At 51.5% G+C, this 25,702-nt stretch overlaps 1 protein-coding gene across 6 annotated transcripts in view; it reads left to right on the plus strand.

Moving 5' to 3' along the window:
* Nucleotides 1–25,702, plus strand: part of GRB10 (growth factor receptor bound protein 10) — a 116,705-nt gene that overhangs the window by 31,664 nt on the left and 59,339 nt on the right. Inside the window, exons 1-2 of one of the 6 annotated variants that reach the window (XM_064482344.1) lie at nucleotides 9,059–9,149; nucleotides 18,048–18,139. The exons of 3 other annotated variants lie outside the window; for them this stretch is intronic. In XM_064482344.1, coding sequence (XP_064338414.1) covers nucleotides 18,130–18,139 — 10 coding nt within the window. In that variant the 5' untranslated portion in view covers nucleotides 9,059–9,149; nucleotides 18,048–18,129. Of the gene's footprint in view, nucleotides 1–9,058; nucleotides 9,150–18,047; nucleotides 18,140–22,208; nucleotides 22,230–25,702 lie in introns of those variants that run through there. 2 more of the 6 variants (XM_031445001.2, XM_031445002.2) reach the window with 2 other exon arrangements.

Consider the following 25,702-nt stretch of genomic DNA (forward strand, 5'->3'; position numbering starts at 1 on the left):
TCCTCAGCTCTCTGGATTTGGCGAGGGAGTCTGCGTTGATTCCGATCCATCGTTCAGCCTTTCAAAGACTGGTACCCATCTCGCTCTCCGTTCTCCCAGTGGGAACCCTACGTTTTGGGTGCTGTCCACCCTCCATCCGAGTTTCGTTGTCCCTGACCTTGTCTCTCTCCCTTCGCCTGTGGAGTCTCTTTTTAGCTCCAAGGATGATAATTGGCCCGTAGCGTCATGGCTGCTGACAGATGTCTTTGTCATTGTTTGGGGGTGTCAGAGAGAAACATTGTCGGAGAGAGAGTGAAGGTTAGGAACACCGTTCCCCGTGATCACGGGATTTGAGACAAAGCCAGAATCACTTTGCAGTGAGAAAAGAGGGTTACAACCTTAGCGGAGCCGGGGTGACCACAAGCCTGTCCAGTGGGTGGGCTCTGCTCCAGGCCTTGCCCTCTGCCTCTCGCGTGACCGTTCTCTGCTTCTCAAAGAGGCCGTGGTTGCCTCATCTTGTGGGTTAAAGCTCCGTGTTGTGTCCACGGGTTGTGGGCTCAACTCCCACGTGGCCAGTGGGCTTTGGCCGGTTCTCTGGGCCCAGAACGCACCCCTCACCCCAGCCCCCAGCCTCCTCGCACTTCGCACCGTTAGTCCCAAGGGGACGGCTTCAGTGACCTGCCAGGGAGACGCGCCCCGGGGACGTGTGTCAGTGCCCGCTTCCCTGGTACAGAGCAGACCTGAAGGGCCGCGGGACGTTGGGCAGGTCCCAGCACTAAAGTGGCCCTTTGAGCTCATCCCACCGGCATCCCCGACTTCCTCCGGGCCAGACAGACGGCAGAAGAGCCAGCTGCAGGCGGCACCTGGCTTCCAGGCCATGGTAGCTGCGTGCGGGCCCGCGGCCCGAGGCCCCTCTGCCGGAGCCAGGGAGCGGCGGCCCGGCCTGGGCACGGCCGCCACTGTTCCCGTCACCCCGGGAGGAAGCGCTGTGTCATCTTCAGTGGCTTCCGAGGGCCGTGTCGTGCTCTCGGAAGAATCCAGCACTTGACTTGGCAGCGCTCATCCTCTGTTCCTGGAAAATCAGACGCGCGTTCCAGAATTTCTCAGAAGAGCCGATGATTTACAATGAGTTCACTCTTGAGTAACCGGTGGTTACAGCCAATTAGATAAACCTCCCCACTTTTTATAGGGGGAGAATTTCTTCTTAAGATCTTCCACGAACGGATCATTTTCCCCTTCTAGCCGCTCGCTAAAGACTGTGGGTTGGATCAGGTGCGGGGCTCAGTGCGTGAGTCGCTGCGAAGTCGGGGTTTTTCCTGCACGCACAGGCACCTGAGAGCCCGGGGGCTTCTGCATCCCCGGCTTTCGGCTTCAGTGATGACATCCGAGCAGCAGATTGGCGTGGGGGCGGGCTGGGGGGCAGGGGTGGGCGGCGTCGCTGTTTGAGGTTCCTCCTTCAAACTGTGCAGTTGTCGTCCTGCGGCCCTGCGGGAAGTCACATAGTGTTTCGGTTTCCCTGCTGGAAGGGGGATCGTGGTGTCCGGGGTGTGGGGGCTGGAGGAAGTCCGGTCCAGAGCCGTGGGCTTTAATTCCTTGGATGCTGACGGAACACCATCCGGATGCCACGTGCGATGTCGGTGCTGACAGTGGGCCTGGTGGACGTGGGAAAGGTGGCAAATAAAAGTCGTGAGTAACAACAATGATTCTGAAGCAAATAAGACAGCGGGAGAGGGGCCGGGGGCCAGGGGCCTCCCCAGGGAACTGCCCAGAGCTTGGGGTGGCGCCCAGGCAGGCCTGGGGATGGTGCTCTTTTGGGGACCAGAGGCCAGAATGTCTGGCCCAAAGAGCCAGGCATGGGGGTGGGGGGTTTAAGTCATCCAAGAATGAGTAGTCTTTGGGGTCTTATAAATTGAGGCCTATGACCCACTGTCTGCAGCTGTAAAACCCCCAGAGCTCTGAACCAAGAAGTTCCCTCATTTCTCATGTCACAGGAGGGCCCACCCCACCCCATCAGAGCTGTGTCCCCCAGGCAGGTGGTGGGTGAGGTCCTGGGCCCCCCAGGACCCCACGTCACCTTCTGCAAGTGCCCACGTGTCCATGCTGTCCCTGCCGTCATGAAATGCTGCAAATGGCATTATTTAATCCTTTTTGATGGCTGAGTAGTATTCCATTGTACAAATATACCACATCTTCTTTATCCAGTCATCTGTTGATGGACATTTAGGCTGTTTCCACGTCTTGAATGTTGTAAATAGTGCTGCTATGAACACTGGGGTGCAGGTGTCTTTTTGAATTAGGGTTCCCTCTGGATATATGCCCAGGAGTGGGATTGCTGGATCATATGGTGGTTCTATTTTTAGTTTTTTGAGGAACCTCTGTGCTGTTCTCCATGGTGGCCACACCGTTTACATCCCAACCAACAGTGTTGCTCCCTCACATTTGTCTTGGCCACTTGCTTTGCACAAAGCCCCCTGGAAGATCCACCTCAAGGGAGCATGACCTGACCTGTCCGCAATGCCCTTCACCTTGCTTCTGGAAGCTTCTCTCTGCCCCACCCAGCTCTGCGTCACACCTGCCGTCAGGGGAGCCGTCACACCTGGTCCAGGTGTGGTGTGGGAACCCACGTGGGATGCAGTGGGGACCCAGTGCTCTCAGTCCGCCTCCACTTTCTTGCCCGGGGCTGCCGTCACACCGGCCTTCTGCCCTGCATGTGCCAGAGGGACACAGAGACGGGTAAGGGTCACCACTGAGGGTTACATCATATGAAACCCTGGGGCCTTTTCCTGGTCAACCAGGGCAGTGAGAAACCTTCCCAGATTCCAAGATTGTTGTCGGGAAAGTTCCAGGCGGAGACGCATCTCCTGGTTCTGTTGATCGGGGGCAGGGAGTGTGGGGGGACCGGGGGCCTGTTGTGTGCCGGGCACTCTGCTGGGGGGAGCACCTTGACCCGGTCATCCTTCCAGCCTCTCGGCAGGTGGTGTGGTGCCCGGGTTTGAGTGTAGACGGTGTGGCAGAGCAAGGCGTGCCGAGAGAGAATGTGGGGAGCTTCGGGCTGAGGAAGCCGGGTGTCTGGTGCTCTGCGCGCCCCCTGAAGGGGGTCTCAGGATTGGATCCCCTCCACATATGAGGAGCTGAAGCTTGGTGGTGTGAGTGGCTGTGGCCCGGCTCAGTCCCGGGGATTTTGACCCAGGTCTCCCCAACTTCAAGGCCGGGCTCTCATCAGCCTCCTTGTCGCCCAGCACGTAATGACTCCACCCGTGAATTCCAGATCCTTGTGTAGCTGTGGCCCGGTTCCCTCTGCCCCCTGGAGGAATTCATCCTGTGGGTGGCATTTGGCCCTGGTCCTCTGAGGCTCCCTGAAGCTCAGTGTGTGTGTGGGGGTGTGTGGGGGGTCAGCTTCTGTGATGGAGGAGGGACAAGGGACCAGGATGGGAACAGGGAGTCCTGTGGGCTCACATCCCAGACGGAGTTGCTGGGGAGCCCAAGGTGGATTCAGGTCCTACCTGCTGGCCGCTCTCACAAATGGATGTCGTATCATTGATGGATAGGGGGACCCTGTAAATTTGGAAGCCACCCATGTGCAGGTCCTTGCCATCGTCTGTGAAAAAATGCGTTCCCAGCGGAGACAGAGGGACAAATGAACAGCCGCTTTATTGTTCAGAGGAGGGAGACGGAAGACAGCCCTGCAGCGGGGAGGAGGGAGGCAGGATGCCCGAGCGGGGAGCCGCTGGCCGAGGTGGCCGGTGGGGACAGCACCGGCCGCGGCTCACGCCACGTGGACTTTGATGGGCGGCTCCTGCCATCAAGTCCTTGCTCTGGGCGGTGCTGGGGCCAACTGCCCTTTTCTCCATCCTCGTAGGTGGCTTTCACGGCGCTGGGGGGGGGGTGGGCATGCCACTTAGCAGCTAACAGGTTACAGTGAGCGGATAATGAGGCTTGAGCACCATCTTGGGCTCCGCTGGTTCTAACCAGCTCTTGTTTCTTCTCTGCAGCCGCCTCCTGAGGCTCAGATCAGAGTAATACTCAATTTCTGTTTGAGGGAGGCGCGGGGGCATGTATGGTCCTGGGGGCGATGACAGCCTTGGTAACCAGGCCCCCCCGAGTCTGCGCTGACTGTGCCCCCCTTGTCTCTGCACCCCCTCCCTTCCCTGGTGAACAGCTGTTTGAATCTGCCCTTTGGGACTCAGGGCGGCTGCATGAAGCCCGTTTCCTACAAACAGGAAATGGGGGGAAAACAGAAAAGTTTGCACCAGGGAGCACCCCGCAGGGTCCTGCCACGTATCGGCGTTAGCACACGTGGCTATAGGGTCTCTGTTCGTCTTCTTTTCACAAGGGAGGGCCAGCCGGGTGGGTGGTGGGACACGTGGGCCCTCCCGTCCGAAGGGCTGCTGTCCTGTCCTGCTTCTGCTGCTCAGTCAAGCTCCCAGCAGCCCCTCCTGGCCAGTCATCATTTAAACGGGCCGTGATGTCATGTGTCCCCCGGGCAGGGGCAGGGTGTCTGGTGTCACACACCCACATCCACAGCCGTGTAACCCAGTCCTTGAGAAGGGGCTGCCTGGCTCTGACTCACCAGGTGTCTCCCAGGAGGGGAGGGAGGAGTCCCTGCCACACTGATCACCCCCGCAACTCTGCCCCGATCCGGGCCAACCCCTGTGCTTTGGTGCAAACCGGTGACCTGGGGCTCCCCGGCCATGTCCAGACAGCTCGGTGGCCCCCAGAGGGCGACCGGGACACTCACGCCAACTTGATGACTGCTTTTTACCAGCAGTTGGGCTTAAAGTCAACAAGGTAATGACTCTGGGACTCCTTCCACCTCCTCGGGAGGCAGGAACGGATGGTCAAGTCCAGGGCACGGGGAACCCTGTGCCCATGAAGAAGGATGCTCGTGGCGTCACGTGTCGTGTCCGTTACGACTGCACAGACTTGAGCGGTTCTGTTCCTTTTCTCAGACACGGAAATCGTCTTTGGAGGAATTCCCCCACCTTCCCCTGGCTGCTAAGACACAGACCGGTGGAGGGGGGCGGTTCCCATTCACTGTCCCTCTGACCACCGGCAAAACCTGGTCTTTGCGGTCCCTCGTCCAGACCTGGCTGGGAAACCTGGTCAGGGTGTGCCCTCTCCCGGGTTTATTTAGTTCTGATGTACACCTGTAGTTAAGGACCAGGGTCTGGTTAGACACCCTCAAACACAGAAAGAGTTGATGTTTCCCTCCGGGGGCTGGAGAGATGGGCAGGTCTGGGGCAGGGTCGAGTCAGGCACGCAGAACCCCTGTGCGGATGAGGAGGAAGGGCGTGGCTGGGCGGCATCTGACTTTTTTGGAGGAAAGTTTCTTTGGTACTTCCTCTGACCAAATGGCCCAGATGTTCCCGTGTTGGCTATCAGGAAGGAGTCTGGAAGTGGAAAGTATTACTCTCAGCCTTTGGTTCAGTGGGGGGCGGGCATGGTGAGTTTTTCCTTCCTCTGGATGAAATAAAATTCATATTTTAGGGCAAGACAAGCTTAAACATAATTTTCTTTGCCCCTTTGGGGCCCCCTCCCTCCCCAGTACTGTGTGTCTTGTTTCTGTTCCAACCAGACCTTCTTAGGAGATAACCTTCCTTCTTGATCTCGGGAGGGGCCGTGATGAGCCGTGACCCAGCGCTCAGTTTGTACGTGTAGATTTGGACCGCATGACTGTCGGGAATCCATCACTGGACGTACAACTCTTTCGTCTCACAGCCTTATAGAACCATGCCGGGATCTCTGACCGGTGGAACAGTCCTCAGGACTTTCTGAAAGACTGTCTCCTGGGTTCTTATCATCCTCACATTGGCTCGAATAAAAGTGTCCATTTCTCTCTCAGATCGACTACTGATTAATTTTTTCGTCGACACGCTCAGGGGGAGGTTCTTGGACCCAGGGGAAGCCTGGTTTGTGGTTTGCTTTTAGGGTCAGTTTGATGCTTACCCCTTGTTCTCTGCGTCCTTGAATAGAATAAACTAGTAGACTGTCATATTGGGGGCACAAAGTGGATCTAGGTCATTTGCAGTGGGTGTATTTCCATTTGGGGCGGGGGGGCGCATTTTGCAGACCTCGCAGCAGGCGAACTGTGGAGTCCTGGGCTTGCAAAATTTATCAGGGTCTCTGATGTTTGAGGACTTTGCAGGACTGGTGGCAGAGGGACCCCATAGGTTGCTCCCATAGCTTGGCTTTTGTGACTAATGCTGCAATGAACATGGGGGTGGGTGTATCATTTCAAATTAGTATTCTCATTTTTTTGAGATGCCCAGGAGTGGGATTGCTGGGTCATAGGGTAACTCTTGTTTTTAATTTTCTGAGGCACCTCCATCCTGTTTCCCATAGTGGCAGCACCAGCTTGCATTCCCACCAATGCACGGTGCACAAGGGCTTCTGTTCTGCACGTCCTCGCCAACCCTTGTTCACTTCCTGTTCTTATGACAGGTCATCCTCATAGGTGTGAGGTGACACCTCATTGTTCTGATTTGCATTTATTTCCCTGCTTGTTAGTGACGTTGAATATCCTTCCGTTTACCTGGTGGCCATCTGTATGTTTTCTTAGGAAAAATGTCTATTCAGGTTACCCGCTCAGTTTTTACAGGATTTTTTTTTTTTTTGAGTTGCATTAAGTTCTTTATATATAAGTTTGGGTATTGGCCCCTTATCAGATACACGATTTTCAGGTATTTTATTTTATTCCATTCAGTAAGTACCTTTTCATTTTGTTGACAGTTTCCTTTGCTGTGCAAAAGCTTTTTAGGATAACGTATTCCAACTTGTTGATTTTTGCTTTCGACTTCAGATTCCAAAAAGCATCACCGAGACCTGTGTTGAGGAGCATACCACCTGTGGTTTCCTCGAGGAGTTTTATGATTTCAGGTCTTATGTTCAAGTCTTTAATCCATGTTGAGTTCATTTTTTTTGCATGTGATGTAAGTGGTGGTTGAGTTTCGTTCCTTTGCACGTAGCTGTCTGGTTTCCCCCAATATCATTTATCGAAGAGACCGTCTTCCCCATCACATATTCTTGACTCCTTTGTTGTAAATAATTGACCAAATGCGTATGGGTTTCTTTGTTTTGTTCCAGTAATCTGTGTCTGTTTTTATACCAATACTACTCTATTTTAATTTCTGTGGCTTTGTAATATACCGTTATCCGTCGGTATCCAGGGAGAAACGGGTTCAGAACCCCCATTAGATACCAAAATCTGCACATGCTCCAGTCCCTTATGTAAAACAGTGGGGCATTTGCATATAATCTACATACATCCTTCCATATACTTTGAATCATCTCTAGATTACTTGTAATATCTACTATAATATAAACAGTATCCAAGCAGTTGGAAATACAGCAGAAATGTGTTACCCTGGTGGTGTGTGGTGATTCCTTTGCTTTTTGGAATTTTTTTTTATTCAAATATTTTCGATCCAGAGTTGTTGAATGATTGGACGCAGAACCCACGGACATGGAAGCCACTGCGTTTAGAAACCAGGAAACGTGATAACTTTAGCTTGGTTCTTCCTTCTCAGGATTGCTTTGGCTCTTCAGGGTTTTCATGGTTCCATACACAAATTTTAGGATTATTTGCTCAATTCCTTTGAAAAATGGCATGGGAACTTTGATAGGGATTGCGTTGAGCCTGTAGATTGCTTTGGGTAATATGGACATTGTAACAATATTGATTCTTCTAATCCATGAGCACGGGATATCTTCTGTTTATTTGCACCTTCCGTTTCTTTCAGTGATGTCTTACTGTTCTTGGTACGCTGGCCTTCCATCTCCTTGGTTACATTTATCCCTCAGTAATTTATTCTTTTTGACGCAATTGTAAATGATATTATGTTCTTTATTTCTCTAATAGTTCATTTTTAGTGTATAGAAATACCACTGATTTTGTACCTGCAACTTTACTGAATTCATTTCTTAGTTCTGACAGTTTTTTGATGGCGTCTGCAGGGTTTTCTGTATATAATTCCACGTCATCTACAGACAGTGAGTTTTACGTTTTGCTTTCCAATGTGGATGTCTTTTCTTTTTCTTGCCTAATTGCTCTGGCTAGTGCTTCCAATACTGTGTTGAACAAAAGCGAGAGAGGATACCCTTGTCTTGTTCCTGATCTAGGAGGAAAGGCTTTCTTTCAGCTTTTCACCATTGAGTGCGATGTTAGCTGTTGGCTTGTCATGTCTGTCTTCTCCCACATTTTAATACATTTTTCATGGGCTTGACTATAAACCCACGAAGGTGGTTTTCTGGAGTTGTGCGCTTGGCTGCAATATTACTGTTTTAACTTCTGCCTCAAATTTTTCTCCTTACCCTGAGGTCTAAAAAAACGTCACTGAGCTCCCAACGCTTTGTGGGGGGACCCGACTATGAAATATTCTCTAGGTGTTTCCTACCAGGTAGCAGACCGCCTCGGGCGTGATTCCCAGTCATTGTCACAGAAAAGGCAGGTGCTCCCGGCAAAGGCTCATTACTTGTACTCATTGCTTTAATCCTGCACTTGACGATAACTCATTTTGAATTGCCATTCAGGGAAAGCAACTTAAGCTAAAAAAACCCAAAAAAACAAAACAGGAGTAACTTTTCTCCGAGGTCCCTGTTTTTTCTTTTTTTATTGAAGTGTAATTGATTTACAGTGTTGTGTTAGTTTCTGGTGTATAGCATTGTGATTCAGTTATATATATATATATATTTTTTTTTTCCTTTTCGTACTCTTTTTCATTATAGGCTGTCACGGGGTATTGAATATAGTTCCCTGTGCTGTACAGTAAACATAGATGTAGAAAACAAAGTTACAGGTACCAGGGGAGAAAGAGAGTGAGAAGGGATAAATTGGGAGTTCGGGATTGGCAGATATTAACTAACATATGTATATAAAACAGATAAACAACAAAGGTTATACCTTTTCAAGATTAACTTCCCTTTTATAGCATATTTTAAATAACTGTCATCTGAAACTGAAAAGTTAAATAAACGAGAAGAAGTTAGGACACCGGGGAAGAAAGGAGGCTGGGGGCTGGTGGCTGTGACAGATGTGAACTCCTGCTTCTGACAGAGCCCGTCTACTCCTGCCCTTTTCCAGGACCAGGCGGAGCAGACATCCCCTCACCGGCCACAGGGTCTGGCAGGACCGGCCTTCCCGGCGCAGTCCGAGCGGCTCGCCAACCACCAAGGTAAGGACGGAGTCTCGAGGGCACTAAGGAAAGAAGATTCTGACCTCGGCGCCTCTTTTCCCCTTTACAAATGGGATGAAAGAGAAACACTTGGTTGTGACATCTTCATATGTTTTCTGTCCGTGAACCAGCTTCTGTGAGCAAAGCTTCAAACGGGATTCATGTGAATTACCCAGGAGTCAACCTGAGGGCGTCTTGAGGGCTCCTCCACGCTGGGAGCCTCTTATTAAATTTTTACTTATTTAATTTAATTTAATTTTTTTGGTGGGGGTGGGAAGTAACTAGGCCTATTTATTTATTTTTAGAGGAGGTCCTGGGGAATGGAAGCCTTTTGATCTGGGCGTGTTCGTATTTGCACTTAAGCGCATTGACCTTCCCACGATCGCTCCCTCTCCTCCTGGTGAATTTCCGAGGGGTCAGCACGGGAGGGAAGGGAGTGCGGGACGTGGGGACAACGGAGGGTGACTCACGTGACAAACACGAGCTTCCTCTGCTGGAGGATGGGGGCCCCGAAGGCAGCTGGTCTCCTATGAGAGGAGTAATGCATGGCTGGTGGTTGGGGTTATTGGAGAGTTTACATATCAGAAATTGCAGGGTGGAGAGCCCGTGGGAATTAGCATAATCAGATTTTCTTAATTGCCTCGGGAGAAAAAGGATGAAAGGATGTGAAAACATAAAGTCTGGGCTCAGACCATGAAGTCGAAGGGCTGTTTCCTCAAGCATTAGAGGATTTGTAAAAGCAGCCAGGATTTCTGGGTCGAGCGTAATATTGGGGTCATCTTTTAGAACGCCTTCACGCGAGGGGTACCAGTTTGATCATCTTGGCTTTGAAACTTCGGACGTTTTAATTTATTATATTAAACAGTGGTCTCATTCTAACTGAAAGCATTGAAGTCTGGGGATTAATGTTCATACAAAAATCAACCAGAAAGTTAGAAAAAAGTTACACTGTAAGAGCTTTAAGAAAGGAAGGGAGGGAGGGAGGAAGGAAGAAAGGAAAGAAAAAGAAAGAAAGCAAGCTCTTAATTTTAAAACTCATCTCCTATGGAGTTGGGGGCGTGGTTCCAAAAGAGACAGCCAAGCCCAGAATAAACCTGGGGGGAGGGTGTAGCTCAGGGGTACAGCGCATGCTTAGCATGCACGAGGTCCTGGGTTCAAGCCCCCGTACCGCCATTAAAACAATAAATAAACCAAATGCCTCCCCCCAATAAAAAACCATTAAGAAAAAGAATAGCAATTTTAAAAAGCAATTAAAAACAAATATAATGAATAAAAATTTTCACCAACATCTCATGAAAGCAAAATAAAGCTTTCAGATGCAGACCGAGACAGTTTCTTACTGGCAATTCTCACTAGGAGAATTACTAGACACCATATTTCCAGAAGAAGATGTGGGTGGCGAGGGAGGAACGAGGAATGAGACACGTTAACGGGCGGAGAAAGGAGACTGTGTCATAAGTTTCATTCCATACGAATTGTTACAACAAGGTTAAAACCCAGACTTTGGATAATGAGAAATTGAGAATGTGCATTAAATGTGTGATTAAATCATAATAAGACCTTAGAATGAGAGGAGTGTAAACTACGTGAAATACATTAGGAAAAAGCCTACTTAGTTACGTATTTTAAATATTTAAATATATGTGTTTTGAAATATTAGGTGCAACTAAGAAATTGACCGTAATTGCTAAAAGAATGTGTGTGTCATTGACGGCTCCAGCCTAGCAGAAACAAAATGCAAAGGAATCTGTGTTTCATAAAAACAGCCCACGTCCACCTCAAAAGCAAGGAAATAATAAACAAAGAAAAAAAAAAAAGGATGTCAGAGAAAATACGAAATACCAGGAGTGATTGCAAGGACGGTCGTAATAGTTTTAACAGGTTCAAATTAGTAGAAATACAGAATCCTGCACCCAGCAGAGAGACTCTTGATTCTTCTCTGAAATCTATGTAAGTTTTTTAAAAGTTGACCATGTATGGAAACTTGAGCTAAATTTTAAGTAATCTGTGGCATGCATGCCGTGGTCTTTGACCCAGTGTCATTAAGTCAGAGGTCAACGGCAAACTCAAAGCGAAACGTGTAAGCACATGAGTAACCTTACTCACTCCTGGTTAAATCACAGGGGAGTATTGGTTGTTCGGGACGGATTGAAAAAGGCACGAACTACACCTGGGAAGTTATACAATGCTGCTGAAATGGTTTTCAAGCCTCAACTTGTAATCTTTCAAAGGAGGAAGCATTCAGATTGGAAGGATGAAAATTGAGTAAGGAATCTGGAAGGAAGTCATTACAAAAGTTAAGATCACAAATTACTGAAATGATGACGTATCGATAAACGGGAACAGAATCAAAAGCCAGGTGTCTTCTAAAATCTACCCAAATCACAGACTCCCGGGAGGAGGGAAAATGTGCGGGAGAACCACGTCAAGTCCGTGTTCAGAGAATTAAAAAAATAAAATGCAACAAGCACGAACAGCGTCATGCCAATAAATGTAAAGATGTGAGGGAAATGGATCATTACTGTATTGCAACAATGTAGAGGCAGATTTGTACCAGTAAATGCTGGAGGGCGCACAGAGCAGCAGGAACTCTCGCTGACTGCTGGTGGGAACTGCAAAATGGTGCAGCCGCTTTGGGAGGCGGTTTGATAGGTTCTTAAAACAAAACTAAACGTCCTCTTACTATGTGAGACAGTCACGCTTCTTGGTATTTGCTCAAAGGGGTTGAAAATTTGGCTCTTAGGTCTTCTAAGGATGAGCAAACCTCACTAACAGCCAAGACAAACTGGGAGATGAATGAGGGGCATGGAGAGGGTGGGGGTGAATCGCACTGTCGGACAGCAGGGCTTCTGGCGAGGCATCACGGCTGGAGAAGCATGGTACTGGTTCAAGGACAGACAAATTGACATCGAATCAGGAGACGCACACATTTGCAGAGACTCAGCACAGCACAGAGACGTCCCGGCTGAGCGCCGAGGGCAGAGGGCCCGTGACTGCAGCCCCACTACCTACAGTCCACCCTCATCAGTTTCAAGTCAATTACTTGCTAAAAGCGAAACATAACATTTTTTAAAAAAATTTTTCTGCTAATAAGAATTAATGAATAGTGAGAATCTCTGTACCTTCAGGCTGAGAAAGGATTTCCTAAATAAGACTTCGCACAACCCTCAAGGAAGAATGATGTTTGAGCGCCTTACGTAAAAATTGCCATGCAAACGTAACAGCATACAAAGTGCTCAAAGGTGCACCTCAGCCTGGGGAAAATGTTTGCAGGGCACGTAACACGTGAAGTATTAGTTTATTTTTCAAAATCCTCTGCGTAAGAGAAACAATCAGAGAAAAGTGGGCAAAAAGCATCCGGCAGTTGGCATGCAGGTTTGCGTCTGATGCTGGACTCTCGCTTCCCGTGAAAAACCGGGAGGCCGCCTGAGCTGGAGATTGGGGATCTGGGATGTGGGCCAGAAAGGACGGGTCTCTTTCAAGGGGGTCAGCTCCCCTTTGGTGTCCTTGCGGCCCCCGTGTCTGTGTCTGGCAGTGCCGCACAAAGGCCTGTGCCCTCCCGGGTGGGGTGCTTGCCCTCTCCAGGGCTGGGGTGTGCACGGCTCACAGGACCCGGCGGCTCACCCTGCCCGTCCTTCCCATCCCCGCCCTGGAGGCTCCACGTGCAGCCTCCTCGGAACACAGGACAGCATCTGACAAAGACCCAAGTTCTTTCCTCTTTCCTTCACCTGTTGCCAAAACTCAGCCTCCACACCCCACTTACCGAACTGAGACTCGAAGGCAGGGTTTTGGATAAGGTAGAAAAGGCAGCTGTATTTCTTTGCAGGCAAAGGAGGTCACAGTGGGCTGATGCCTCCTAGACTGTGAGCCTGCCGGGGAGAGAAGGTGGGGGTTTTGCCGTGAGAGTTCAAGGGGCGTAGCTGGTTTCCATAGAAATCACATGCAAAGTAACAAATTATTGCAAGATTGTTCTTAATTTTGCAGATGCAATGGTCCCCTTGCTTCCGCCGGGTACGATGTTGGCCTCCGGCTTTGGGACCCTTCTAATGTTCTTGTGTCTGAAACACAGGTGCTTAGGAAGGGGGTCTGGGGACAAGCGCGCTAGAGAAAAACGTGTGCCGTTGAAAGTCAGGCCGACAAGCTTCAGCCCTTTTAGACGGGCTGAGGCAGGGTCTTCACAGGTGGGGACAACAGGATACAAAGAAACCCCAAGGGGCTGAAACTTACTGCAGACGTGCGCGTCTGGGGTGAGTTATGAACGAGATTCACAGAACTCCCCAGCTGCTTCTCCGGGGTGTCAGAAGCAAAGCCAGGGGGATAGGCTGATCCCCCAAGTTCTCCCCCTGCTCTCCAGCCCAATCCTGGTCAGCAAAGGCGTGAGAAAAACCCTTTAAACGACTACACAGTTAAGCACTTGCAAATACCACATGTCACCAGTGACAACAGAGTCCTGCTCGGTGACAAACCTTCAGGGGCTCCGAATCCAGACCTGTGAAAGTCTTTGATCTGGAGTCGGCTGCTTCCTCGCAAGGGCCCTGGTGCTCGGAATAAAAGCTTTGCTGCGACCTTCCTCGACCTGTTCCTTCTCCCTGGCAAAGAGGATTTAACGCTCTTGTTTTCATGAGCTCATTCCAGACGTAAGCCGCTTATTTCTGTGTGACAGTGGCTAAAAAATGCCTCCCGCGTTTCTTAGCAGCCCGCTGCGTTTTCCTTGGAAAGCGGGCGGTTTTGTAACAGCTGGAATTATGCTTGACGGCATAATATATTAAAAAATATATACTTTTAAATAGACGTAACGTGAAATTTACTATTCCACCCGGTTTTGAGTGTACGTTTCAGTGGCGTTCAGTGCATCCACCGTGTTGTGCAATTCTCACCACTGTCTATTTAAAAAAAAAAAAAATTGCATCATCCCGAACAGAAACTCTGCACCTGCTCAGCAATAATTGCCCCCCGGCTCCTGGTAACCTCTCTTCTACTCCGTGTCTCTGGGAGCTTGCCTTTTTGGGGCACCTCAGGCAAGCAGACTCACACAACACTCGTCCTTTCGCCTCTGGCTTATTTCACGTAGCATCACGTTTTCAAGGTTCGTCTTCGTCGTGGCGTGTGTCAGAATCTCACTCCTTTCATAGCTGAGTGATGCTCTTTGCTGCAGAGACTACATCTGGGTATCACCCCATCCGTCAGCCCACCCTCGGGTCGCGTCCACCGTTTGGCCCTTGGGACTCACGCTGCAGGGGACGAGGGGTCGCAGAGATCTGTGGGAGTCCCCGCTTCCAGTCCCTTTGGGTCGATACTTGGGAGTGGAATTGCTTCACGATGTAAAAATTCTGTATTTGGCTTTTTCTTGACGAGATGTTTCAGATGTGAGCTTTCAGCGAATTGTGGGTTTTGCAAGCCGGGCGTCCTCTCGTTTCAAAGCAGTCGTGTCTGATCGTTTTTCGTGCTCACCACTGAGGCTGGGCTGTCCAGCCCTGTGTCCCCCCGGAGCACCATTGAGCAGAGATGCCCCGGGAGCTGAGAGGCTTAAAACCCAGGCGGGAAAGTCACGGCGCCTGCGTGGGGACCACGGGAGAGGAGGCCTCCTGAGATGCCTTCAAAGTGTTACCGCCCGTGGTCCCTGGAGTTGTGAATCCCAGACACGTGGTCCGTCCACTAGCTCAGGTGCAGATCGTTGAGCCAAGGGGTGCCTTCCAGCCCTGGTCTCCGAGGACCGTCTGTTTGCAAACAAAAGACCGCAAAGTAGAAAAGAATGTCATTTACTAGAGGCCATAAAATCGATCTCAGAAGATAAGCTTGTTCTGGTCCCTCCCCTTCAGGGAGCCCTTCTGAATGCCATCAGGTGTTGGGGCGCCCAGGTTCGGGGCTGTCTGTTGTTTTGCGTCCTGTGCCATCTTGCCCTGTGGGCAAGTCCGTAACCGCTTTGCAGGTTTTAATTGAAGTAGAGTCAGTTACAATGTGTCACTTTTCGGTGCACAGCACAGTGTCCCAGTCATGCATGTACATACATGTATTTCTTTTCATACTCTTTTTCGTTATAGGCCACTACGAAATAGTGAATATAGTTCCCTGTGCTGTGCAGAAGGAATCTGGTTTTTTAAAATCTGTTTTATATATAGTAATTAATATTTGCAAATCTGAAGCTCCCAATTTATCTCTTCCCACCCCTTTTCCCCTGGTAGCCGTAGCTGGTTTCCTAGATCTGCTACTCTTTTTCTTTTTCTGTCCCCTTTGCAGTTTGGTTTATTCCTTTCTGGACACTCAGCTCACACAATTATGTGAAAATTAATAGTCGTGATGGTGGTGGTGGTAACTTGGAATCCTGTCCTAAACAGCCTCCCGTATGTCGTGCTTTCATTCATTCAGTCACCAAAGCTGCAGAAAGGCGAACCGAGGCGGGGAGGTTCAGTCCTTGCTCCGGAATCAGAGGGAGGTCACGCAGTGGTGAGATGGGGGTCAGGGGGTCAAAGCCAAGTCTGTCCACCTTCGCATTTTTGGGTAATTTAGGGAAAACGCCTGCACGCACCTACGTGCGTGAGCTGGCTTGTCAGTGTGACTTTGTGTGTTGTGTTTTTCCCCTTTCTCATGAGATTCCTCCCTCCCTCCCTCCCTCCCTCCCTTCCTCCCTTCCTCCCTCCCTTCCTTCCTCCCTCCCTTCCTTCCTCCCTCCCTTCCTCCCTCCCTCCCTTCCTCCCTTCCTTCCTCCCTCCCTTCCTCCCTCCCTCCCTTCCTCCCTTCCTCCCTTCCTTCCTTCCTCCCTTCCTTCCTCCCTTCCTTCCTTCCTTCCTTCCTTCATTCCTTCCTTCATTCCTTCCTCCCTCCCTTTTTCTTTCCTTCTTTCTCTTTCTCTCTCTCTTCTTTCTTTCATGGAGGGACTGGGGATTGAACCCAGGACCTCTCATACATGCCAAGCACACACTCTACCACTGAGCTACACCCTCCACCCCCCAAATATGGACTTCTTCACCCCAGAAAGTATAAATCCCTTTTAGAAGCAGCCGGGCACAACTTAGATACGATTCCTTCATTATTAAAATCTGTGATGCATGAACACCTTTCAGCTGCTTTTAGAACAAGACTCTCCTATCTCCTAAAATCTAATATATTTTTTCCATTATATTATACCTAAACTAATTTTTTTTTTAACCACAGTTAACCAGCCATACCGGCTAAATAATTTTCGGAGCGAGTTAGTTTCCTTATATAATTTTAAACTCGATCCCCCGAGGAAGGTCTTGAGCTGGAGATTTTCAGTAAGGAAAAGTCACTCTCTGGTCTTCGGTGAATTAGCCCCACTGCCAAGAAGCTTCCCAAAGACCTCAGCCCCCGGCCTGTGGGCAGACCCTGTCGTCACGTGTCTAGCGCATCCTTCCAGGGACCCTCGGAGGAGCGGGTGTCTCAGTGGAATTAGATACCTGGGTGCCAGCGCGGGAGCCAGGACCTCCCGGGTGGCCCGGAGCGCCCTCCGCTCCTCCCTTAGGAGGCGCCAGGGACTCGTAACCGACACCTACTCGACTCTGGGCTTAATTCTGACCGAGAGAGACTTTAATGACAGTCCTGACCTCCTCCTGGGCAGTCAGGGCGCAGAGGAGATGCTGCAGGATTCAGGGACCCGGGTGGTGACAGCTCCCTCTGCACGCGTCCCCTGGGCACCAGCTGCACAGACTGCTCTTATGGGACCTGCTGCCCAGTTCTGTCCTCCCCTACCTCAGTCGGGGGGCAACTGGTAACTCCGATCACCTCCTCTCCAGCTTTACAACCTCCTGCTTCCTTTGGTCCTGACCCGGCCGCCGCGGCCGCCTTCTGGATCCCCGCCTCTCTGTCTCCCGCCCTTTAAATCAGCTGCTTCCTCGAGGGTCTTCTCCTGTGACTTCTAACGTCTCCCCCAAACTTCCCACACTTTGCCTTGTCTTATAGGATGCCACATGTGCGCCTGGCTTCCCATTTCATTTCTAGTTTCCTTGAGACCAAGGAATCTTGTTTTGGTTTTTAATCTTTGGGGGAAACTAAAAGGCTGCTGGGTTTTTTAGCCAAGCCAAGGTGAGGATCGAGACCCCACTAATAGCTGTGTGGCGTTGGCTGTGGCTGTTAACCTCTCTGAGCCTTGGCTGCCTAAGCTGGAGGTGAGCCTGGTGGCTCTTGCCTCATGGGTGTGGGATTGAGGAAGATGCCACGTGGGAAAGTTCCAGGGCTGCCCCCCCTCGCCGCCTCCCTTTCTGGATTTCTGTGTTTGACCAGTGCATGGGGCGTTGGGTGTAGCAGTCGGGGGATCCTTGCTGTGGAATCCTGATTAAAGCTTCGCCGAGGGTGACCTTGGAGCCAGGGGCAGTGAATATAGGATGCCCTTCTGCCAAGCTGCACTCTGGAACTTTCTGGGTGCAGTGCCCAGCATCCCACCATCACAGCTCCTCGTGTCCCTGCGCGGTCTCTGCTGGCAGAGCTGGTGATTAAAGGCACTGGTTTGGAGAGAGGTTGACCCCACATGGCGTTAAGCAGCTGTCCCCTAGCAGGACGCAGACGTTTCATTGTGCGGGCGCGGAGCCGGAGGGAAGGAGGAGGCAGCGATGGGTGGGAAGACGGTCCTCTCTCCGGGGCGGTGCGGCCGTGCGGGGACGTGCGTGTGCACCGAGGGAGGGAGGTTTCCCATCAGGGCGCGTGCTCTTGGCTCCGTGTCCTGAAAACGGACAGAATCGGAGCCTTCTGTCACTCCTGCGACCTCGGGGACCGCCAGGTAGACCCGACGGGGCAGGCAGGCTCCCGTGGGCGCAGGTCCCGCCCGCTGGGTGATGCTTCCTGCAAAGAGGTCCCCGGGCCTCGTCCCCCAGCCCCCCACCCCCGCCCGGCAGTTACTCAGCTGGTGGCCTGTGTGTGACCTCCCCGCTGGGCCTTTTCCCCCAGGAGCTAAAGGGCTGGGGACTCCGCAGAGTTTGGGAACCCTGCCTGGCAGTCTGACCTTCTGGAAAATTCTACGGCTTGATTGATGGAGGCTGGTGAGTCCATTTCCCACGCATTCTGCGCTCATTTCCCGACACTGGCTGCGGGCCAGGTGGGGAATCAGGTAGGGACGCAAGGGCCAAAGACGACACAGTCCACCCAGCCTGGAGAAACTCAAGGTTAGTGACGGAGAACTAAAGAATTAAACTAAAACTCGAAGTTTAGCAAGGGAAAAAAGGAAGAAAATTAAAATGACAACGTACCAGGGAAGCAGTGTGTTCACCTGGGAGCTGTATTTGACGCTCTGTCATGGTCTTGGCGGCTGAGTGACCCCACGCCTCCCTGTCTTTATCTGAAGTCTTAAAGATGCCTCCTTGGCTGCTTTGGTTGGAAGATGCGCCCGGCATAAAAGCTGGCACTTTGTAGGAGCTCAGAAAACTGGTGGTGTTTATCATCATCATTAGATACATGCAATCTTTTTTATTTATTAGTTTATTTAATGGAGGGACTGGGGATGGAACCCAGGACCTCGTGCATGCTAAGCACACACTCTACCACTGAGCTACACCCTCCCCCTAATGCGTGCAATCTTATATGCGTGGAGAGATAATAAAAAATCAAAATGTGCATCCTTCCCTCTCCCGTGGGTCCAGTATGTGCAGCCTCTCCCTCGGTGCTGGCTCCACCAGAATTCCTGGCCATCAGTGACAGCCCGAGTTCCCAGACGGACCGCCTTGAGTTCTCCTCCTCCTGGGCCATTGCTCAGAGGGTGCCCCTTGTATGTGAGCTGTTATTTCTCTTGGCGACAAATTATTATCTTGAGTAAAAACCCCTGATTCGGATGCAGAATGAATCCAGGTGCGTCCCGGGAACCTGTGTGCACACACAGAAGCTCTCCAGGTGGTCCGGCTCATCAGACAGATTCCAGAGACCCAAACATAGACCATCCCGGCCCCACCGGCCGTGTCCCGAACGTCCCAGCTTTCCAGTTAAACCCTGTTTCCACCCACATCCCAGAAAGACGGCTCCTCTCTCCCGGGCATCGCGTTCTGGGAGACGTGCCATTTCTTGGAATCGCCTGGTTCGTCCTCGTGGAAGATCTTTCCCCATCCTGATGCCTGAGAAACCGGGCTCTTCCTAGAGCTCAGTGCCCTCTACTTGACTGTCCTCTAATGCCTTATGTAAACAGATTTGATGTTAAAACTCTCCCCTCCTGCCAAGCAGTGGGGCGCGGCCGTCCCGGGGGAGTTCCTGGCCTCTGGGATACTTCCCTGGTTTCGAGCACTTTGTTAACTTTTACCGAGGCTGTTCTGGTCTGAGGACACAGACTGCCCTCTTTTCTGCCACCTGCAGGTCCCCGGCCTCTCTTGCACGATGCTTACTTGGGGTTCCCCCCGTGGGCTTGAGGTGGCCCCTTTCCACGGGGCCCCTGCCGTCTTCAGGGTGTCTGCTAAGCGGAGCACGTTTCTGCTTCTTTACAGAGAGAATTATGTTTTTCAGAGGCAGTAAAAAAGTTTCACCTCCTTCCTGACTGTATTTCGCACCTTTTCCAAAGCTTGTCGGTTAGGACTTCGCTACATTCAGGCGGCGGGCTTCTCCTCTGTTTTCTTAACGTCTGTATTTCCAGTCCCTGCAGTGATGTCAGGGGTGGAGCTGGTGCTCGGTAAATATTTGACGAATGAAGAAAAAATGGGAGTTAACAGGGATGAATTTTCCACTGATGGAGGTAGAGTCACAGAATCAGAGAGTTTTCATGTTAATGGAGTAACAGAGACGTCCCCGCGTCTTAATTTATTTACCTTTAAAAAAAAATTGCCTTTTTGAGAGTGTGGGGCGGGCGAGTGACAAGACTCTGGGACGCTGCCCTGGGTTTTCCCCGTGCGAGTCCAGTGTTCTCGGATTAATATTTTTAGGATTCGTAGAAAGTTGAGAACCTTCCAGGATGACAAGTCATCTGCAGTTTCTTGCACCCAGGCTCCTGCCTGATGCATGATGTCATCGAAGAGTTAGGAAGCAAAATTCGAAGGTTGAGAAGAAACAGATTAAATCATTAAGGAACATGCGAGAAAGATGCCAGTAATCTCCGACCCTTTTGAGTGATATTTTGTGAGCATGTTTCTGTCCCCCCGCCCCCCACTGTCCTTTAATGGTACAAGTAGGGATCTTAATGTCACAAGCGAATCTGTACTTTTTTCTGCAATTTGTAGCCCTGGTCCTGGGTCCTTGCTTGGCAGGTCGTGGAAAATTCCTTTCCTGTGTTGCCATGTGCTTCATGGTACAGATCAGTCTTCAAAGACCTGAAAGAAACTCAGGTCCTTCCTTGCGATGATGAGACAGGAGAAAATCCAAAAAAGATGGAAAATGTCCACTCTTTTCTCGGCCATGTTCACTGACCATCAGGTTCCGGCTTTTGGATTTCAGTGAATGGAACGAATCATTGTATGGAATAAGGTAGCTTGCTGGCCTGCCTTTGTTTCTTCCTTTCTTTCTTTCTTCCTTTCTTTTTCCTTCCTTCTTCCTTTTTTCTTTTTCTTTTTCTTTTTCTTTTTCTTTTTCTTTTTCTTTTTCTTTTTCTTTTTCTTTTTCTTTTTCTTTTTCTTTTTCTTTTTCTTTTTCTTTTTCTTTTTCCTTCCCTCCCCTCCCCTTCCCTTCCCTTCCTTTCTTTCCTTTTCTTTTTCTTCTTTTCTTTTCTTTCTTTTTGGATAGGATAATTCCACAATGCTCTAAAGCTTCGATTAAAAACGTCAGTGACCCTGGGATCAGAGTCCAGAGTGGTTAATCATTAAGTTCCTTTTTTCCCGTCGGGCTGCCACCATATGGACATGTGATTCTGAGATCTTCCCGGGCGTTGTGACACGTCCTCCCCTCCGTTCACGGCAGCCTCCCGGGCTGTCACAGACCTGGCAGTGAGAAGGAGGGGTTTGTCAGGATGGGGGGACGTAACCCAGCCCCCCACCTTGAGAGTAGCTGCAGCCAGCATCCCGGGCCCCTTCTGGCCGCTCGGCGAGACGGGGAAGAGCCGAGGGCACAGCTGTGTGCACGAGGATGCAGACTGCATCTCTCCAGGCTCTGCTCTCGCAGCCTCCGTCTGGCGGGGCTTTGCAGGAGCCATGGAGACATGAACACCTTATGAACACAGGTAGGTTCGAATACCCACCTGTCGCGGTCCACAGAATCACTGTTGGGTGGGAAAAGGAATTCGTGTTTGGCGTCACTGAGGAAGCAAGCACCTTGGTCCTGGGGCTCCACGAGCCAGCGTGCCCCAGGTTACCTGGCGGGTCACCCGAGAAGCCAGCCCCAGGGGTCCCCCCACCGCCTCAGCCTCCCGGACCTGGGTGCTGCCTGCATCTTGTTCGACCTCCTGGCCGGGCCTCTGAGACGCAGTGGTTCTCTTCTGGGAGGGGCCCTGGACTCTTCATCACTAAACCATTGTCCCCGTCGGTCACCCTGGGCCACCTGCGCTGGCCCCCAGGAGCCCAGCCCCGTGATGGCCATCGGGAGCGACATCGCACCGTGTCCTCGGTTCTGGTGGGGGAGGAAGCCGCCCGTGAGCAGGTGCGCGGGCCCAGGGGACGAGGCGAGCAGGCGGGGTGGCCTCGCGCGGGGCAGGAGGGAGGACGCGGAGTCGGGGAGGGCGAGTCTGCCCCCCCCCGGAGGGGCGGGGCTTGCGGCAGGTGCACTAGCGGTGGGCGGGGTCTCCGGGGGGCGGGGCTGCCCAGGACCCCGTGCCCCTGAAGCCCCAGCCAGTGGCACTGGGTTTAGGCCCAAGGGCTTCTTAAAGGTGCCCCGAGTAGATTAGCCAGAAAACGGCTTCAAGTGTCCACATTGGAGGATGTTGAACATTCCACCTTTTAAATGCGTTTTACTAACGCATTATTATTTTTAATTGTGGTAAAACACGCCTGCCATAAAATGCACCGTCTTCACCAGTTTTAGGTGGGCCGTTCAGTGGCCTTGCGTGAGTTCACACTGTCCTGCAGCCTGTCACCACCACCCACCCGCCCACAGAGCTGTCGTCATCGGCAAAAGGGAAAGTCTACAGCCGCGAAACCAGCCCGCCGGCACCCACCCTTCGCCTCTCTGCCTCTAGGAGTTTGCTCCAGGGGCCTCGGGTAGATGGCAGCATGCAGTGTTGGTCTATCCCATGTGAGTCCGAATTGCCTCTTCCTTCAGTAACGGGGACTGTTGCCTTGCACGGAGCAAGCGCCCTGTTTATCCACACGCCCGCTGACGGATTCTAGCGTGCCGTCACCCCCTGGCTGTTGTGACTACTGCTGCTGTGAGCTCGGGCGCGCAAAACGCCTCTTGAGTCCTGGCTTTCAGTTTTTTGGGGACTTTGGGGGGGACGGGGAGAGGTGCAGGTGCAGGGTTTATACACTTGTTCTTTTTAAAAATGTCTCAGAGAAAGAAAAAACAGATCGTCTTAATTCTTCGCTCTGATTATCGGAGATACCTAACAACTGAGTATTAATAAACCCAAAGTTTTCATCGCCGTGGTGTCCGATGAGCACGGGGTGCCACCTGATTGGTGTTCACGCCTTTCTCCTCGGGCTGGAAACTGGGCGATTCGTGGGCTAATGAACAAAAAGCGTTTTCTGTCCTGAAATCCTGCTGCAGTTCCGTGGGCCACCCTGCCTCTCAGATTCAGATCTGTTTTCAAGTGTAAATTCTCCATTTCTGATTTAACGGAATGTTCTGTGCCCTACTGAAAATTTTCAAAGTGTGAACTGAAATGGGGGGAGGAAAACCAGTTATAAAAGGGGACTCTGACCCCCCAAAATGTTTAAAAACCGCCACCCTCAGGACCTCCTGGACAGCGCAGGGAACTATAATCGCTTTCTCTTAATAACAAATAATAGAGAAGAATCTGGAAAGGAAATAGATGTGTATGTAGACGTGTCACAGAATCGCTTTGCTGTGCACCTGACACGTTGCGAATCAGCTACACGTCAATAAAAAATTAGATTAAATTAAAAAACCACTGCCCTGAATGTTGCCACTGAGTGTATTTGATTGTGAGTCCGAAACGGCCAGGCTGGTCGGGTGCTGGGCTGGGGAGCTCCCTGGCTCCCAGCTGGTGGGTCCGGAATGTGTCCGAGCAGCGTCCGGGTCATGTGGCGGGAAGGGGCTCTGCTGTCTTTAGCTGGAGTCACCCCGGCGGCCCTGCCCTGGGCGGCGTCCCCTTCCCGTCCAGGACGGGCCCTCCTGGGGCTGAGGCATCGAGAAGCGATTAAGAGCTGCCATTACACTTTTGATCTGGAGGGGTACACGTATCAGCGATGTCAAACGTAGGGGCCCGTGGCGAGCGCACAGGCAGGGCTGCTCCTGGTGGCTCCCGCCTTGCCCTTGGACACACAGCTCAGATGTCAGGCCCTCGGCTCGGCCAGGCCACCAGGTCACTGTGTGGCACGCTGCGTCTCTGCTGCTGTGGACCTCACTTTCCCTAATGGTCAGATGTGGCGTTTGCACCTGCTAATCTGGAAGAGTCCTTTCCGTTATTAAATGTGTGTTGCTTCGTCTGGGGGTTGGGGGCCACCGTGAGAGCTCGCAGACCCTAGGTGCCTTCCTGCCTCACTCGGGACCGCACTGCACTCTCCTGGGTGCGGGGACAGGAGGCCGGTGCGGGATGATTTCCCAGGGTATCACAAACCCTCATCTCTGGCACAGAGGACCCGCACCACGTGTGTCCAGTGTGTGCTGTCAGGGGTCGAGAGAGCCCCGTGGACCTGGCTCCGCTCCACTGCGCAGACAGGCGCTGTACTGCTGTGTGGCGGGCCGCGTGCAGGCGGAGGATGGGGACCATAAACCTGGGGTTCAGTCAGTAACTCCGGGGTTTCCGGTTTCAGGTTCTCCTGGATGAGATGGGATTTTAGCCATGCGTTCCTGGGATAGTTGATTCGTCTCCACCCACTCGTGCATTCAGGGAATCAAAGCTGAAGGGGTCTGGGCATCACCCCTCAGAAGTCAGGAGCAAAAGGAGGTCTGAATCCGTAGCCCCGGGCAGGGCTGGAGCCCAGGCTCCCTGGCGTAGGGGAGTTAGAGGCTCCTAGGACCGGCCAGTCCTCTCCACCCTTCTGTCCCCGGCCCCCGGCACAGTCACCAACCGGTGAACAGTCACCTGCGGCCTTTCTCATGGTGGTAGACAAGGGTTTGATTCTAAATCACTTCTCAGTTGTTCTAGAAGTCAGAACTCTTTTTTTTTTTTTTCAATTGAAATAGAGTTGGTGTGCAGTATTGTATTAATTCCCCACGTACAGCAAAGTGGTTCTAGAAGCTGTAGACACTTAAGTCACCGTAAGGGGTGGTGCTTAGATCCACAGACCGCGTGGACGTCGACGAGGGTTGAAGGAAAGCAGGTTCCAGACTTCGTGGAAGCAGGGGATCCCGGATCCCAGTGCTTTGGGCCGACAGAGCTGCCTGGCAGGATCCTGGCTCTGCCGCTGACCGTGGGGTGCTCTCGGGTCCGGATGGAGTTCGAAAATAATAGAAGAAAATGCCAGAGCTCCCAAGGAACTGGACACAGGACTGAGGCCGCCGTGCGCAGTCCTGCTTTTGGATTAGCGAAAGGAAAGGCTTTGCAAGAAAAATAATCGGTGATGCAGAGCGAGGAGCCCGTTGTCCTGGCGTCAGCAGAGCCGAGAGGACTGTGTTAACTTGCCCTCCATCTGGCTGTACTGGTCCCAGGATGCGCGTGGATTTTTGTCCCGTTTCATGTGGCCGGCGGACCCCGACCGTGCGCTGGGTGATGGCCAGTGGGTCCTGGGAGCGGGTGGGGAGGTGAGGGGCCCCACAACTCCCCCCAAAGGGAGGGCAGGGCTTTTTCAAAAGTCTATGGTCTTAGTGGAAAAAAAACCCGCCCACAGATTCTTACAGGTTATTGAATTAATCAGTGTGTTGACAGTGTGTTTCTCAATGAACACACACTGAGTGTGTGGTTCCTGTTGTCTGTAGGGGGGAGAGACGAGAGGATGTCGCAAGTTTCTCTTGTAAAAACACAGAAACAACCAGGAGTTGCGAATCGCTCCAATGCCCTGTGTGTATTCCTAGTACCTGGTGGCCAGACTAACTCTAAACGGGGTTTCACTCCTGCCTGCTCGTCCTTACCACTGAAAGGGAGCATTGGTTCCTTTAAAAAAAAAAAATTTGTTTTTAAGTGACGGAATTTGGGAGCTGCATTCGTGTTTTTATTTGGAGTTGTGGTCAACAGGTCGGCTCTTCTATTTGCTGAGTATCTTTAAATATCATGAGTCAACAGGGCCGAATACTCTCAACGGGGTGACACCTGATGTTCCTTCCTCTGCTCGCTTATGTCCCAGCAACGCTACGCAGCAAAAATTAAATTCATGTGAGCTTGTGGGTCACCAAAAATAGCTTGCCCAGGGAACACGGTTTCGGTTTGAAGTGCTTCTGCGGGCTGGACCTGTGACAGTGCTCGGCCAGGTGGAAATGTGTGACATTTTTGGCCTTTGCACTCCCGCCTGGGAACTTCCAGGTTCGGACGGTGCTGCCAAGAAAAACGACCTTTTTCTTTCCTGCTCTCACCGGGGTGCTTTCCCACTCCAGGTGATTCTCCCACACCGGCTGGGGGTCCTGCCATTCAGTTCTGGCGCCACGTAACT

The sequence above is a fragment of the Camelus dromedarius genome, chromosome 35 (assembly GCF_036321535.1).
Source record: "Camelus dromedarius isolate mCamDro1 chromosome 35, mCamDro1.pat, whole genome shotgun sequence".
In the NCBI taxonomy this organism is placed as follows: domain Eukaryota; kingdom Metazoa; phylum Chordata; class Mammalia; order Artiodactyla; family Camelidae; genus Camelus; species Camelus dromedarius.